General features: G+C 44.7%; 1 protein-coding gene across 1 annotated transcript in view; it reads right to left on the bottom strand.

The window, feature by feature from the left end:
• The window catches only part of rbl2 (retinoblastoma-like 2 (p130)), a 160,778-nt gene that overhangs the window by 48,812 nt on the left and 93,511 nt on the right, over positions 1-18,455 (bottom strand). Inside the window, exons 6-11 of the mRNA XM_067997885.1 lie at positions 13,611-13,771; positions 12,772-12,836; positions 11,049-11,235; positions 8,200-8,366; positions 2,106-2,218; positions 272-375 (exon numbers count right to left, since the gene is read on the bottom strand). Of these exons, the coding sequence (XP_067853986.1) occupies positions 272-375; positions 2,106-2,218; positions 8,200-8,366; positions 11,049-11,235; positions 12,772-12,836; positions 13,611-13,771 (797 nt within the window). The remainder of the gene's footprint in view (positions 1-271; positions 376-2,105; positions 2,219-8,199; positions 8,367-11,048; positions 11,236-12,771; positions 12,837-13,610; positions 13,772-18,455) is intronic.

An 18,455-nucleotide genomic window follows, 5' to 3' on the forward strand; every position in this document is an offset into this window, starting at 1 on the left:
TGCCACCAGCAGAATTAAGGGTTCATGTGTAATTTTTAAAAATACTGTGAGTGACAAGGGGTAATATACAATTCAAACGTAGAAAGAAAAAGTTTCAATTTTGGCACATTGCAGATGGCAATTTTGTGTGAAAACTAACCACAATTCATGTAATAGTTCAACCTAAAGTTGACTATTTTGTGATATTTGTGTGCGAATGCTTGCTGCTAACATTGTAAGCAGAAATTCCTAAGTTTTCCCTGCTTTTTAAAATCTCTTAATTTGTACTTACGGTCAGATCTATCTCTCCTAACCTCCTCTTTTCCTGCTCAATGACTGATTCCAGGACTTTGTAGTAAAGAACCTCTGCAAGTCGAAGGCACTTGGTAGCATAGTCTGTGCAAGTAAAGACCAACCATATTAACATGCCCATTTTGCACAATCAACTGCTAGTTATCACTTCCTTCCAGAGAAATAATTTACTGTAACACAGATAAGAATACTCACTCCTTAACTCAACCATAATGAAAACTGCATCACCCTTAGTGATAGGAAATAGGAACAGCTGAAGAGAAAAGATAAAGAAGGACTCAGGCGGGAGTGGGTTGGCACAGTTGGGGGCAGTCAGGAATAAACCTAGGTGAGACAGAGTGAGATTTGGAGGGGCATGGTCAAGGTGGGCTAAGAACGACACAAAATGAATCAGGACGAGCAGGAAATGAACCTAAATTAAGAGGGAAAGGGTTTGCCATGATTGACATGGACTGCAGACATCCAGAGGACTCAAGGGGCTCAATTTTGAAATGGTGGCAGGATGGCAGCGGGGGGTGAAGGTGCGCGTGGCAAACCTGAATAAAAAAAACTTACCTTTTCCGACGTGATCGCGATGGAATTGATGGTGATTAAAGTTGTTACCAGATTTCGCGCCCGGCAGCCAGCCTGATTGACAGGCTGGCTGCTAAAAGGAGCTGCAACACTGAGTGGGGCAAAGAGAAAGAGAAAGAGAGAGAGAGAGAGACGTCATCCGGTGCGGGAACAGAGAGTGGAGGGTGCTGAAGATCGGCGGGGGGGGGGGGGGGGGGGGGGGGAGAGGGGAAGATCGGGGGAGGGGGAGATCGGGAGGGGAGAGGGGAAGATTGGGTGGGAGAGGGAAAGGTTGGGGGTGGGAGAAGGGAGATCGGGGGGGGGGAGAAGGGAGATCGGGGGGGGGGAAGAGGGGAAGATTGGGTGGGAGAGGGGGAGATCGGGTGGGAGAGGGGGAGATCGGGTGGGAGAGGGGGAGATCAGTGGGGGAGAGGAAGAGATCGGGGGGGGGAGAGGGAGAGATCGGGGGGGTGAGCGGGAAATCGGAGAGGGAGACATCGGGGGCTCAGAGGGACATCGGAGAGGGAGGCATCGGGGGAAGAGGGGAACATCAAAGAGGGGGACATCGGACATCGGAGCAGGAGGGTGCAGGTGACATCGGTGGAAAGGTAGGTTTATTTTGTTTTTTAAACTTTGTGCAATGGTTTTTTATTTAATTTATTTCGTTTATTTTTGCCTGATCCGGCCCTTCCATGAATCGTAAGCCGTGGGAAAGTCGCCCAGGTTAAGTTTAAAATCGTTTTAACTATCCACGTCAGAAATAAAGTACCTTAAGTACCTCAAGGAGGTACATTTGGTTCTTTAAAGCCGGCGGGACTTCCGCATTCCGGAAGCGCGCGCGCACACACAGGCACGTCTGTGGGAAACCTGGGAGTCGGCGGGTTGGGGCCAGCTTGCTTACCCGCTCGGATTTTCGCAGCCCCCCCACCCCCAACGCATCTGCAATTTGATTTGAAAATTGGGACCAAGAAATGGGCAACAACGAGCAACCCAATAACCGAAGCTCCAGCCTAGCATTCTTAGCCTATAATTAATGGTATTTGTTAAGAGTTTCTGACAAAAACCTGTTCGAGTCATGTCCCCAGTATTATTTTCTTAAAATTTAAAACTCAATGTTCATTTTTATATGGAAGAATAAATTAACAATACAATCTATTGACAATTAACAATCATAAAGCAACAATTTATTCCCATTGTGCTCTTTGGTTGTGGTTTTTCATTAATATATGCTGTTACTTCTGTTTAGCATCACCTGTACTGACCTATTGAGAAGCCAGTGTGATCCTTGGTGGACTGTGTGTAATGGTGACAAAATATTTCTCCCATTTCTTTGACTCTGTTAAGAACAGACTGTGTGGGATCTCTGGAGCAAGACCTGACAGAAAGGTAAACACATTGTCATGCGTCTGAACAACTGTGAATTAAAATAGATTCTTTCAGGCTGAGGTTCCTGGTACAGCAAAAAAATAGAAGAATGCCTATTTTTCACCATAACTAATTACTCATGAACAAAATTGCAGGAAATTTGCAGCTTCATTAGCAGGCTGTTAGTTGTGAACAAAAATAAAGATATTTCTCTTTTTTAGTTAAAAGACACATTTGTGACTTAAAATCACGAGAGAGCAAGAAGTAAAGAATGAGATAACTTCATTAATTTTTTTTTGTCATCCCATCTCCATAGTCTTACAACATGTTGAGTTGCCCTGGGACACTCATACATAGACATGTTTAGGACTATCGTTAGTGGGTCTCATTTTAGTAATTCTCTAGTATCTTTATCTTCAAATGTAACTCATGCATGTTGTAAAATGAATTAACAATTTTCAAGCAATTACAACTGGTAGTTTATTCCATATATTAATATTATTTTGTGGGAAGAGAGTTGCAGCTAAAAGTTCAGCCCTTGATTTCCCAATCTTTAGCTCATGCCACCTTATTGTTTAGGGAATTTTTTTACTTCTACATTCTCTATACTGCTCAACGTTTCAAAGATTTCAATCATATTTCCCCCCAAGGTTCTTCAGGTAAGAGAGAATGATGAAAAGTGCCCCACTTGACTTGAAGTCAATGGAAATAAAAATTGGGAAAGATGTAAAACGGGCTGCCGATTCGCTATCACTCGTTTTACACTATCGTACAAAATCAAAATTACCCCCAATAGTTTTTAGTTGTTAGATATGATTTATCTTGTTTCCTTTATTGATGGCTGCTTCATTTTTATGTTGAGGCTGGCCCACAATACCGACAGATCCCCTTCAAAATCCATCTTCCCCACATCAATTTTTTCAGGCATTTTCTATGAAAATTGAATATTGTCTCTCAATCTATAATCTTACATTTATTCTCATTAAAAACATCTGTTAATTTTATGCCTCTTGGGTAAAGAAAGAACATGCATTTATATTGCATCTTTCACATCCTCAAGACATCGCAAAGACCTTTACAGCCAATTGATTACTTTTGAAGTGTAATCACGATTGTTTTGTAGGTAAATATGGCAGTCAATTTGCACACAGCAAAAACAATGAGAGGAATGACAAGTTAATCTGTTTTTGGTGGTGTTGGTCAAGAGTTAAATGTTTGTCCGCATACCTCCCCTGCTCTTTTTCAAATAACGCCATAGGATCTTTTACATCCACATAAGCAGGCAGACAAGGCCTAGGCGTAATATCACATCTGAAAGACAATGGGGGAGAAATTGGATAAGGGTCCGTTTCGGGCTTGGGTAGCGCGATGCGTTAGTACCCCGCGCCCGATGGACCCTATGCAGGCAGCATGTGAACTTTGTGCTACCTGCAAATTATCATGATATCTCCATGCAGCCAGCGCAACCCACGCTGCTGAGAGGCTGCATGGAGAATCAGGAAGTTGGAAATGGGGCGTGCACAGCGCATGTCATCAGCAGCCTGCACCTCTTAAAGTTGCAGGTGCACATTGCAAATGGCAGGTACACAGCTTACTTGAAAGAGGGAAAGATGGCCATGAGAATAGCTGGCACGAGAGAGGGCTCCACACTTCTCTGATGATGCTCTGGAGGCCCTGGTGGAAGGTGTGGACGAAAGGAGGGCCAACATGTACCCGCAGGGTGGCTGGAGACCCTCCAAACTGCCGCTCTGCAGGCATTGGCAGGATGTGGTGCAGGAAGTAAATGCCAGGAGCATTGCACCATGCACGTGGGTGCAGTGCCGAAAGAAGTTCAATGATTTGACACGAGTGGTCAAGGAGAGTGAATGCAACTGTCAAATGCCACATCCTACCAACTGCACCACTGCTCCACGCACGACACCCTCCATCACCCACCCACCAACAAACACTGCCCATCCATACGCAATGCTGCACTCGGCGTGCTCCATCTCACCTGCACATAGTACCACACTTGCAGGCCACACAACCACCACTCAAGTCACACAAACTGGCAGCTATTTGACCATGACAAGCACATCATCCACACACCTTGCAGGAGAAGGTGGTACATAACAGCCAGCAGCAGGAGGGACCTGAGGGTGGACGGGCACACTTACACATCCTCACCCCCACTAGAGGAGACATTGCTTCGGATCATTGGGTGGGCCGTCGCTGCAGCTGTCACAACATGCCAAGCTGGAGGTCCCGATGAAGGGGGTCTCTGCATATCTAATGCTCCTTCTCCTTTTCCACAAGTCCCTCCTCCCAATAATCTTTTCTGACTCACGTGCTGCACATGCTGTCAGCACAGACCTCTTACTTGCTCCTCTCCCCACTCCACAACTCAACCTGTTTCCCTTTGCAATTGCAGATACCCAAGAACACGTGGCGGCACCGTCCGAGGAGGGGGAGGGGGTCACTGAAGCCACACCATCACTCGATCTGACACTTGCTTCCACCAGCTCAGAGACTGACACTGCACGTCCTTTAGAGGTTAGGTTAGAGGAGGGATCTGCACGTGGTGATACACCGAGCACAAGAGCACAGGAGCCAGCTTACCGGAGGGTGAGATCGCTCACTGGTTCTGCCGCAGAGGAGTCAGATGAGGACTTCAATGGGCCAGGCTACAGAAGACAGCTGATGGGCGTACACCACCAAATGCTTGGGGCAATGGAAAACCTGCCAGAAAGCCTGTGCACAATGAGAAGGGGCATGGAGGAGTCCAGCTCCAACTTGGCACAGGGCTTTGCGCAGAGCTTGGAGGCCATCCTTTCCAACATGGAACGGGTGGTCACCTCCATCAGCGCACCTGTGGAACCCACCACGATGCAGTGTCTGATGACTGATGTAACAGCTTCCATTGCAGCACAAACATCTGCCATCTAAGGTCTGACTGCTGCTTTTGCAGCTCAGACTGCTGCCTTGGAAGCTCAGACTACTGCTATTGTAGGTCTAGGGACCACTGTGGAATGGGGCATCCAGGGCGTCAAAGCACTCCAGCAATCCATTCTCCAGCTGATCACCAGGATTGCTGAGGCGTCGCCCCGGGAGAGTGGCAGTGGCGCCATGGCAGTCGGACCCGCTGTCCTCTCTCAGGACGACAGCCTTCCTGCTCCCACCCCTGCCACTCCGTCAGTGCCCCTGTTGTTGCCTATCGGCCAGCCAGGCTAGACTGCTGCAGGCCATGCTGCGCTGGTGCAGTCTGAAGCCGGGCCCTCCTGGCCCAGAGCTGTTCAAGGTCGTCCTCCAAGGCCACCTGCACGCTCCTCCATTGAAGGCCAGCAGCCTCCCACCACCCATGCTCCAGCTACTGGGGAAGCACCTCGTCGGAGCATTAGGAAAGGCAAAGGCACACGAGCAACAGGCACTATGGCAATGCACAAGGGTGAATAGTTCTGTTCTGTTTCCATAATTTCATTTATTCATTGATAAATGAGACTTTGATTTTGCAATTGGTGGTGGTTTTTATTTATGCAATGAGCTGAGAAGGACATCTGTGAAATCAGATGGAGGGCGATTTGATTGTCTTGTGGAAGCGGAAAGGTGGGGAGTGTAGGATTGTTGGTGAGTTGGAAGATGTAGTTCAAATTATTGATAGCGGGCACAGATCAGGCGAGCACGCAGAGCCCTTACAGACAAGGCGTGTGGTTCCTGTTGCACCCTTGCGTCTTCCTCCACTTCCTCTTCCGGCTCCACCCCCTCCTCCTCCTCCTCCTCTTCCTTCTCCTGCTCCTCCGCCTCTTCCTCCTCAGCCTCCTCCTCCACCTCTGGTTCAGGGTCTTCTCTGATCATTGGTGGCAAAGGTTGGTCCCTCATGATGGCGAGGTTGTGCAGCATGCAGCAGACCACCAAAAATCTGCCCACCCACTCAGGGGAGTACTGCAGGGCTCCTCCAGACCGGTCCAGGCAGCGGAAGCGTTGTTTGAGGAGGCCTGTGGTGTGCTCCACAATGTTACGTGTGGCAGCATGGCTCTCATTATAGGCCTGATGTGCACGTGTGTGTGGGTTCCTGACCAGCGTCATGAGCCACGGCGTGAGGGGATAGCCCTTGTCGCCCAGTAGCCAGCCTTTAACTTGCCGAGCCGGGTGAAAGATAGCTGGCACATTGGACTGTCGCATGACGAAGGCGTCATGACTGCTCCCAAGGTAGCGGGCATCGACATCCATGATTCGATGCGTGTGGTCGCACACCAGCTGCATGTTGAGGGAGTAGAAGCCCTTTTGGTTGACAAAGACGGCTGAGTTGATGTGGAGGCACGCAGAGCAATATGCACGCAGTCAATGGCACCCTGCACAGTGGGGAAGCCAGCGATGCGGGCAAACCCCCGTGCTCGCTCGTTCTGATTGTCTCTGTCGAGAGGGAAGGTGATGAACCTGTCCCTCATCTGTACAGTGCATCTGTGACCTCCCTTATGCAGCAGTGCACTGCATACTGTGAGATGTTGCACATGTCGCCAGCAGAGGCCTGAAATTATCCTGAGCCGTAGAAATTCAGCGCCACGGTGACCTTGACAGGCACAGGCAATGCTTGCTGTCCTTGCTTTGCTCTGAGGCTGCAGATGTGGCCGCACCAGTTGACAGATCTCAGTCACTGTTTTCTTGGTGAACCTCAGGTGTTGCATGCAATCCTCCTCGGTCATGTTGAGGTAAGAGAATTGGTCCCGGAAGGCCCTCATTGGATACGGCCTCCTGCTCAGTGCCCTGCGCCTCCTCGTCCTCCGTCTCCTCGTAGCTTGACCTGCTGTGCGTCGCCTCTCTGCATGCTCCCAGTCATGCTCAATACTCAGCGGGAGTCCTAGCAGACCGCCCATGGTTGGCAGGAATGTTGTTCAACCACGGTTGTAACTTTCCGACCTGTAAGGCAGTACCTGCCAAACCACTCTCAAAAGTAGTCTAGGAACTTTCAGTAAGAATAGGGAGCTTCAAAAAACACTTTCTACTCCTCCAGCAGCCAGAAGCAATAATCCAGCAACTAACCTGCAACACGTGCATGGCCCCTTTAAACAGCACTGGTGCAGGGTCCTTCAGACACTGTAAGATATGTTCAGATGGTTGGGAGTTAAGACTGTGCGTTAAGTTCAGAGTTAACGTCCAAAATGGTGTCTATCACTTTAAATCAGCGTTACACACTGATTGCACGCATTTTCTCCCTACTTTACATGCTTCCAGCGTTCGGTATTTGCACATACGTTAACTCCTATACCAAGATGGCGTCTGGCGCACATCGCGCTGGAAATGTGCATGCACATCCAAGACGCCATTTTGGATGTCAGAGAGGCCGTGTAGCGCCGAAACAATGGAGCTACATGGCCCAATTTAGTGCCCAAAAGGTCTAACAATATGCTACTCCCCCAGTACTGTACTGAAGTATCAACACAGATTATGTCCTGAAGTCTTTGGAGTGGGGCTTGTACCTACAACCTTCTACCTCAGAGTTCTACTACTGAGCCAAGGCTGATTTGTCAAATCAAATTCTTCTTGGAAATCTAAATATACATTAACTGCATCTTCTTCCTTTGCTGTTGTGAAAGCCTTAAAAAGACAAAAGATCCGGCACAGGCATGATGGGCCAAAGCTCCCATGAGCTTTGAATGGGTCACAACTCTTTAAATATAGATTCCCATAACTTCTACCTGTTCAGCTGTTCTGTCTGTAAACAACAGCCCTACAGATAATAATTTCCACATTTCAGATGCAGATTAGCTGAGATCTGTTGCAATATGTGAAATATGCATCATATTTCTGTCCATGATATGAAATACTCTTATATTTTAAAGACATCTCGGCCCTTTCAGAAATACTTCTAGATGGTGAATAGATAAGTAGTGGCCTGTATGGCCATTAATAATATCTCTTAAACATTCTTACCAAATATTAATAAATGAGGAGACATCTCTAATTATATAATGCTACCTGCAAGGATACAATTGTACTTCAACACACATAGCTCACCTGAAGATTTGTAATAATTTCTCACTGGGGGTATTTTTCAGTCCGGTTAGTATGGCATGAAGGCGATTAACACACTGTGTTGCAGAGGATATGGGGGTCACACACAAGTTGCTCTCCTTCATATACTTGCGACCAGTAAGTGGTGTTGAAACTGTGAGTGCCCTGGACTGGTGGAGAAAGTGGATAATATTATGATGGTCGCGATCATTCACTGTACCGTATCTAGTGATCATTCCAAACTTAAATATTGTACCAGGAGACTGTAAATGGGCAAATGGCAGAATACTCAGTGACAGTCACAAGTGGGTTATGAAGGCCTCAGTAATGAGTGGGCTTAAGAATTAATCCAGGGAATTTATATTTGTGAGTCTGCCCCTTAGAATTTGGATCTAAAATTATATTTAAGGGGTAATTTTCCAACTACACACTTGGTGGGGAACGTCGTCTGTCGAGAGCATGTATCAAGAATTCAGATGTGCTTTGCATGATTTCCTGACCATTATTTTAACTGGTTGGAGAATTGTCTGCAGTGCACACTTGAATTTCTGGCATGTGTTCCGTCTGCAGCAAGCGAGACTGTCCACTAGGACCTCAAAGTCAGAAAATGATCCTTTAAACTGAACTTGCATAATAAGAAATTACTTATTTTTTAATAATCCAGTGGCCACTTCACATTTCTGAGACCATTGGCCCAGTCTTGTGACTAGTTTCAGATTTTGTTATATAACATGGGAGTTTAGCACGTTGAGTTAGAAGTAGCTCCCCTGTCTTTAGCATGGAGCTGTGCACTGATTAGAAATAAATGCTATTTACTAGTGTCCTGCCTTCTCAGTACGATACATTTTTCATGAGCTGAAATGTGTAAGTGTAAGAGTGCTGCATGTTGGGAGAGCAGAAAACTGGCATCATAAAATTTTATTTGCTGTTAGATCTCAGCTCAGCGCTGAGGTCAGGAGACTATTGGGCTCAATGCTCAGCTGCCGTTTCATCCCTCATCATTTCAATGAGCACCAGAATGAGCTAATGCCGGAGATGTTCAGCAATCCAGGACAGCTGTTGGCATCATTAATAAAAAAAAGCATGGGTCCTAAATTTCCGTGTGCAGGTGGGAGTAGAAGTTCTGTCTGCCCTCTGGAAGCCTGACATTCTAAAACAAGGTGGGCTGGCAGAATTGCATCAGCCACCGGGTTTTTCCTGCTCCCACTCCTGGACCCTCAGTGAACTGCTCATAAGGACACAAGAAATAGGAGCAGGAGTAGGCCATATGGCCCCTCGAGCCTGCTCCGCCATTCAATCAGATCATGGCTGATCTTCAACCTCAAATCCACTTTTCTGCCCGATCCCCATATCCCTTGATATCCCTAGAGTCCAAAAATCTATCTATCTCAGCCTTGAATATACTCAACAACCCAGCAACCACAGCCCTCTGGGGTAGAGAATTCCAAAGATTCACAACCTTCTGAGTGAAGAAATGCCTCCTCATCTCAGTCTCATATGGCCGACCCCTTATCCTGCAACTATGCCCTCTAGTTCTAGACTCTCCAGCCAGGGGTAACAACCACTCAGCCTCTACCCTGTCAAGCCCCCTCAGTATCTTATATGTTGCAATGAAATCCCCTCTCATCCTTCTAAACTCCAGACAGTATAGACCCATTCTACTCATCTCTACTCATAGGACAACCCTTTCATCCCAGGAATTAATCTAGTGAACCTATGGGAAGATACCAGGGTCCAGTTCAATGGAGCAGCATAAGTGGGGCCCACAGGGGCGCTCCAGGCCAGGCTCATGGCCTGAGCATCCAGATGGTAACAACTGGCCAAAATGAATTCTGCCCTTTGATATGGCAACCGATTTGAAAATTTACTGTGCTTGTAAGCCAGTCCTATCAGCTTTACTCTCACACAGCTTGCAAATGCCCTCTCTAGCAGGATCCCAAGATGCACTCATGCTGGCATGGCCACCTGCCAGATTTATGTAAATGACCTGACCGTGCCCTGATCCCAGAAACTTTGATAAGGATCAGGCTCTCTTTACACCGACGGAGCACGATTTCTGCTTCGCCAATTACAGCATTGGAGCAGGGTTGCAGATATTTGAACCCTTGTAGTCAAATGTAGCTATTGTGAATTTAAATATAACATGAGAACGTTTCTGATACAAGCTGAGGTTTAGTGTGTTTCTGTCTTGGTATGAACTGGTATCGTTAATCCTGTGATATACAATTCCAATTAAAAGCTACTTTTTTGACTGTCTGGACATGCTGTGTGAGACTGGATGTCATTGAAATTTATACTTCTTGCTCTTGACATGGAAAATCCCAGGCCAGGAGTATGGAATATCATGATATCTGTGCTTGGTGCCACCGAGAATGCTTGGCAGGAATTTGTAATCTTTCTTCACGAGGTTTGGGTTCCCATACGGGCAGTATAAAACTACAAAAGCACCTAAAATAGGTAAAGGGTATTCTTAGTGGTTTCTTGGGCACCTTGTTCTTCAAAATTGATCTTTGCATAAACAGAACAGCAAGTGTTAATAAGTCAGTATGGGCAGAAGTGGGACCCACCAGATGTGTCTGAGCCAGGAAAGTAGTCTGGACCAGTGAGGATGGGTAATTTAAAAAAGAATCATTTTGGCCTCCCCCTTACAAGCGAGGGAACTCCATGGGGTCTCTGCTCAGGGGTCTGGGCACCCGAGATGTGCCTTTAGTGGTACAGGGGCCAGCTGGCTTCATGCAAGTGCCATCCCACTGTAACTGCCGGGATTGCAGCCTGTATGTTTTCCAGTATTATTGAGTGACTCTGGCATTGTACTGACTGTCACAGCTTCATCTAGAAAGCGCAATACTTACATTGTCAAAATGTTGTTGAAGATTGTGCTGCACGTGCATCCTTTCAGCTGTTTCTGCATTTGACATGTTGCTCAGATACCTATTTGGGGTTCCTATCTCTTCATCTGCATCATCTCCCAGAAAAATCCTTTCATCTAAGTTTCCCACAGTTAACACATATTCTTCGTAGGCCTTGTTAATGGCTTTACTGTAATAAAAGAGATAAAAACCATAACAGGAAATGTCCTAAAATGAAGCCAGACCTCAATTAGTAATTTGCTTTCCATGCTTATAAGTGTGTTAAAGAAAGAATTTGGACTGTTCATGTCCTCAAGATGTCCCAAAGTGCCTCACAGCCAATTAAGTACTTTCGAAGAGTAATCAAGGTTCTAATATAGGCAACACTCTCAATTTGCGCAAAGCAAGGTTCCACAAACAGCAATGAGATAAATGACCAGATAATCTGTTTTGGTGGTGCTGGGTGAGGAATAAATGTTAGCCAGGACACCAGGATAACATCAAACTGGAGTTATTCAGAGATATGAACAGCATATTTTTCCAAACCTGTAAGGAGAGGCCAATCAACTTGCCCCTCATCCTCCACCCTCCTGCTCTAGAGAAAAGTAGTTCAATGAGCTAGTGGCAAGCTGATGCACAATCAAGCAAATGTCTACAATAAGGTTATTTTAATTTTGTGTATATGCAGTAATTTTAGAACAGCTGTTGTCCAGAAGTGTGTTCCAAGTTAAAAATACTTTCAGCGGGTCTCAATGTCGTTCTAGTTACAGTACTGGCAGCAGCAGGCAGCTACTGTCTTCCTTTCTGTTTTGTGACCTTGTGCTCAATGCAAAACCTGTGGTCTAACGTACAGCTGTGTCTCTAGCGAGACCACCTGCAAGATTATCTTGTGCCATTAGTGCTGGTTATCACACATCACAGTCCATCATTGGGGCACAGCTGACTGTTTAATCTTAACGTTTAATGACAACTCCAGTAACTTGACTCCCACTACATTTCGTTTTGCCTCCTTCTCTCCAGAAAGGACTGACTCTTGCTGGGGTACAGTCCCACAGGCACCAGCTTCCCTTCAGAATCTCGCCCAAATGGCTATTCTTCATGTGCGAGCCCAGACAGTGTGTTAGCAAGTTATTCAATTGTAAGAGGTATCACAGCCAAGACCAATTCTGTTTCTACAATGTTCACACATGTGAACTTTCCAGGGTGGGGGGAGGGGGGGGTCATGAATAGGAAGCAGGAGCAGGAATTCTGGTTAATTTTTACCCTACCTAGCCCAGGGGTGTTGAGATCCTGGTGGCACCTCAATTGCTCATTCAGTTTACTCTCCACAGACTGGGATCTAAACCTGGAACCTCTGAAAATATACAACTCTGATAACTGCATAAAAGGCAAAAAAAAACCAACTGTATATTTTCAAAACTACATTTTGCCAGCGAAAGCATGTTGTTATGAATTATCACAGTATTGCATTTCAGAAGGGAATAGTCAATTACTATAGGAGAAATGTTCAGTGCAGTTGTCATTCAGGGGAAGTGGGATTAATAATTCATCATTTTTAACAGTGATGCCAAAAGAACTAAGAATTATCATTCCACAGAAACTTCACAGAATCCCAACTCCTACACCAGTACAGTTGGTTGCTATTTACATAATTACAAATCTTTTAAATTCAGAACAGGATACAATGTCTATGAAGCTTGAGAAATAGAATTTCTACATGACTTACACACTGTCTGCAAAGTTCCCAGGGTCCAGAAAACCAGTTAGAGTCTCTCCTCTTCCCTTCAGGATCTGTGATCAGTCACAAATACACAATTTTTTGTAATACAGCAAAAAATGTTAAATAGCTCATAACCTAAAAGTTATCTGCTTTGAATTAGATAATTAGATACAAACTATCTTTTAAAGCTTGAAATTTGACAAATGGATGATACAGTGGGTTAGGCACTGACCTATCATCTTTTCAAATCTAGCCTGAGGTAATGGGATGTAGCTGAGTCTCTGAACGGGTCCTACAGTTTATGTATTTAGGCAATTTCAGTTTCTTGTGGGTAAGGAATTACAGCAAAAAACTACCTCTGATTTAGAACTAACCTGCTCGGAGAGGCCACAGAATGGCTGGTATACAAACTGAACAATGTTGCAGCGGTGTAGCACAGCGTACTCATCTTAAGTTGGGACGGAGGAACATTTTTGGCACAGAGTAAGGCGAGTTTTACTTTGCATCAAACTATGCCATACTAGACTCGGCAGCGTTTGATACTGGCAATGGTACTCAGAAAGGACAGCATTTCGCACCCAGCACTAACATTGCTTGCCTTGTTGAGCACAGAGTTTACCAAGAAAAGCTTGATGTTTGTGCATTAGCACCATTTCTTTATCAATATGTGGACCAACGGGAGGCAGGCAGTGCGGGATTAGCACCCACCTAATTGAATGAGTACTGACCTCACCACACTTGTTTACAGCCTGTAGTGTAAATTTAGCAAATGTGTAAAACATAAATGATAAACACTGTAATTTTTGGGTTGTAATCCTTCAAAGAATGAAATTCACTTGCCAAACCTTTTTATCGAAGAGTTTCCTGATGTATGGCTTCCAGTAATGTTGCTTAATACCCTTTGCCTCCAATTCCAATCCGTCATACACAGAACATAATTTGTCAATAATGCACGGTGGCTCTAAAGGTGGTTTATAATCTTTACTGCGGAAATCTTCTGGTACACCTGGAATAAATAGAACAGTACAACGGCTAGATTACAGATCTCACTTCACCATTAGATACCATTGGGTAAGCTTACAAATAAACTCTTTCATAAAATCGGCCCTCATAAAAAGAGAGCTTGTATTTATTCAGCATCTTATCATGTCTTCAGGTCAATGGATTACTAGTGAAGTGAAGTCATTGTTATTTCATAAACAGGAGCCAATTCGCACACTGCAAGATCCCACAAACAGCAAATGAATGACAACAAATTCTACTTTTAGTGGATTGAGGTAAGAATATTTGCCAGGACACCAGAAGAACTTGCTCTTATTCAAATAGTATGATGGGCTCTTTTATGTCTATCTGAGCTGGTAGACAGGTACTCGGTTCAACATCTCGCCCAAAAGACAGCGGGGGTGAAATTGGTTTTCAGAGGTAGCACAAAATGGGAGATAGCGAATCGGCAGCCCCTTTTACACTCCATCCGGTTTTCTTTTTCATTGAAGTCAATCCACTAATCCCATGTTTGCCTATGAAACAACAATGACTGCACTTCACTAGTAATTCATTGACCTGAGGATGTGCTAGGGTGCTAAATAAATACAAGCACACCAGCAATGCAGCACCCCCTCAGTGCAGCAATGAAATGATAGCCTAGATTATGTGCGAAATCCATAGTGGGACTTGAACCTATGATCTTCTGACTCAGAGGCAACAGTGCTACCACCTGTGCCAAGCTGACAACTATACATATAGTCATATAATTCGAGAAACTTCTGGCTGTGCCTTTCCTGCATAAATACGAATTCATAAACTCATATAGTGACTCACATGTCGCTCCTGTATAGAACACAACATATGGGCAATTACGGGTGCAATCCTGTGTCCCTCTGCCCCATTTAACAATTTCCTGCTCCTTGACAGTGGATCACTTGGGCACAGTGCATAGAGAAAATCAGGCAGGGAGGATCTCATGCCTGTAAGGGAGCTTGCCTGATAAAATCCAATATACCTAGGCACAGGAACAGGAAAATCTGTCCCATTGCCTCGAGATTATGTGATGAATGCTGTATTCTGTTTACAAAAATGACATGAAAAAGCCACAATAAAGCATGTACAATACATAACTGAGCATAAAAACTTTAATAACTTCACAATACTCACTCATTCTGTCCAGAATGTTGGCAACATGATTTTTTTGTATGTTTTCAATGTTTATTATTCTCAAACAGAATTAGAGAAATGTACAGAGTTGAACACACAGCTGCAGTTTTATTCCAAAACTAACAATTCCTGGTAAAGAAATCCTTTTTTAAAGGAACAACTACAGCAAATTTACAAAATGAAATATGAAACAAATAACCACAACACCATGCATTTAAACAGCACCTCTAATGTAGAAAAATGTCTCAAGGTGCTTCACAGAGGCGTGAGGGAAATGGTCACCAAGCCAAAGAATGAGATGTTAGGAGGAGTGACCAAAAGCTTGATCAAAGGGGTAGGGTTTAAAAAGGGTTTTAAAGGAGACGGAGGTGCAGAGGTGGAGGGGTATAGGGGAGGAAACAAAATTGTATCTATAAAACACAGCTAACAGACCAGCGAACATCTCAACATACCATAGTACAGTATTACCACTAAAATTTGGTAACAAGACATTTTGAAAATCACACAGTCATTTCCAGTTCTGTACGTAATATCACAATTTTCAAAAGACTAGAAGAAAATATAGTTCCATGCTGCATTTTGCAAAGGAAATCACATATCCAGAGCAATTTATGTAGTTTTGGGGACATTTTCACTGTGGAATTGGAATACCAGCACCTTCTTGTAGCTTAATGTTACAGCAAAGAATATCACTTAAGCCACTTTCTATTAACGGCAAAACATTCCATGAGCGAGAGCGTGAGGCTGGTAATTTGCTCCCAAGCTTCAGCCAAGGCCACTTTAAAACCTCAGCTGATTGTCCCTGTTTGTTCCATTCCTCTCTGTGAGATGGTGCCCCACCTGCATTTGGTGCCTGCTGGAGGAATTGCAGATGTGATCTTGGGGTCTTACCTCTCCCTGGTACAATCTAAGGAGAGGCTGGCAGGTTGCCTTTTTACACCTTTGAATTCCAATTCCCCACACTGAGGCTTCCCAATCTTAAGCATGTCATCAGTGTGGGGAGCAGGGAAATGTGTCAAGGAAAGTAAAATAAAACGGCAGGCCACCCTAGGGTGCGCTCAGACATCTCCCAGAAGACAGCCCAACAGCAAAAACGACAGGGGAATGGAAGCAGTTTGCCTGCCAATCCTACACAAAGGGAATACTGGGTTATAGAGAAAGAGTTAATGAGAAGGAAATCAACAAAAAAGTTTATTACAAAAATTGAGCAATATGATAATGATCTGTAAATATGCAAAATGAAATATTATAAAGCAGAATGAGAATTAGTCAAAGTAGATAATTCTAGGGATTAAAAAAAATTAAACAGTCCATTAATAGTTTAATATATTACTCTGAATCTCATAAGCCCAGAAAAAAACAATATTCACATATCTCCATTATTTTCTATCAACTAAACTTACTTGATAAATTGTCTAGCAAAAATTCAATAAAACTAAGTTTAGCTGAAACAAAGTATAATAAATAAACAGAAATCTCACAAACTAAACTTTCTATGCTTTCAAACTTACACTCACCTGGCACTCTCCTAAATAGTGACTGAAAGTTACAGCACAGGACATAGAATATTTCCTTGTATTCAAACAGGAGGCAGTTTGGAACTATTCAGATATCGTTCTGAAACTTAAAACTGCAATGCTCTGCTAACAGTTAGGGATCCGTTGAAAACAGCTAAAATTTACACTGCTGACTCAATGGAAATTTATTGCCCACTAATTATTTGCACATGCCTTTATCAGGTCAGTCCACAGATTTCTTCCATGCAAACTCAAGAGAACTGCCTGATGCACTGGCTGCCTGCCACTGTGAGGTTCAAGCAAGATATTTAACCAACTAGCATATCTTATTGTCATTGTCACGTTGTCCTGCTTTGCATCTAATTTTTTTAATGCCTATCTGCAGATTACAAAAAGGCAAACCAACTACAGTATTCAGCTAGGCTGGGAGCATTCAACTGAATTCAAACCTCCCAGTGGACATAATCCATTTTATCGTGTCTGTTCTTGTACCAAATGCTATAATGGAAGTAGAATCAGACTGTAGGGTTGCCTAATCCCTCAGCAGCTGGATTTGTATGCTGCACAGGTTCGATTAAATAATTTAAGTCTTGGGGTGATGCCAGAGATGGCAAACTATCATTATGGTGAGAGACTTGAGATACTGGGACCATTTCTACTGGAGCAGAGAAGGCTAAGAGGAGATTTAATACAGGTTTTTAAAATTATGAAGGGTTTTGATAGTGTGAAAAGGGAAAGTGACAAGAGGTCATCAATTTAAAATTCTCACTAAGAGAGATTAGGAGGAACTTCTTGGAGCATGAAATCCTTTTGCCACATGCAGAGGCTATTGCATTTTTTAAAGTGAAAATTGGATAATTATTTGAAGCAGGAGGGACAGGGCTACTGGGAGACAGCAGGCCTCCATCTTCTGCCCAGCCCATGGATAAGGCCCTAACCCCATCCATAATCCCTGGATCAGGGTCATTTGCTTTTTTGTGGGTGGGTAACACGCCCAGTGAAATCGGGGAGCTCCACACGCGATCACAGCCTAATTGAAGGTAATTGTAAACAATTTTACAACACCAAGTTATAGTCCAGCAATTTTATTTTAAATTCACAAGCTTTCGGAGATTTTCTCCTTCCTCAGGCAAATGTTTCAAGAGCTCCTTGAAGCCTACGCATTTATACATATAGAACAATACATGGTGTTTACAGACTGCCCCTGCAACTGCCCGTTGCCAAGGCAATCACCGTGTTCAGACAGAGAGGTGTCACCTGCAGAACCCCCGAATACACATTCAACAAAAAAACAAACAGGGAAAAAAAAACAGAGAAAAAAAACAGAGAGAGGCAGAAACATCCGGAAGGCAGAGAGAGCCAGCAAATGACCCATTATATTAAAAACAGATAACATTTGTTCGCTGGTGGGGTAACGTGTAGCGTGACATGAACCCAAGATCCCGGTTGAGGCCGTCCTCATGGGTGCGGAACTTGGCTATCAATTTCTGCTCGACGATTTTGCGTTGTCGTGTGTCTCGAAGGCCGCCTTGGAGTACGCTTACCCGAAGGTCGGTGGATGAATGTCCATGACTGCTGAAGTGTTCCCCGACTGGGAGGGAACCCTCCTGTTTGGCGATTGTTGCGCGGTGTCCGTTCATCCGTTGTCGCAGCGTCTGCATGGTCTCGCCAATGTACCATGCTCTGGGGCATCCTTTCCTGCAACGTATGAGGTAGACAACGTTGGCCGAGTCACAGGAGTATGAACCATGCACCTGGTGGGTGGTGTCCTCTCGTGTGATGGTGGTATCTGTGTCGATGATCTGGCATGTCTTGCAGAGGTTACCGTGGCAGGGTTGTGTGGCGTCGTGGACGCTGTTCTCTTGAAAGCTAGGTAGTTTGCTGCGAACGATGGTCTGTTTGAGGTTGGGTGGCTGTTTAAAGGCGAGTAGTGGAGGTGTGGGGATGGCCATAGCGAGGTGTTTGTCCTCATTGATGACATGTTGAAGGCTGCGGAGAACATGGCGTAGTTTCTCCGCTCCG

The sequence above is a fragment of the Heptranchias perlo genome, chromosome 16 (assembly GCF_035084215.1).
Source record: "Heptranchias perlo isolate sHepPer1 chromosome 16, sHepPer1.hap1, whole genome shotgun sequence".
NCBI lineage: Eukaryota > Metazoa > Chordata > Chondrichthyes > Hexanchiformes > Hexanchidae > Heptranchias > Heptranchias perlo.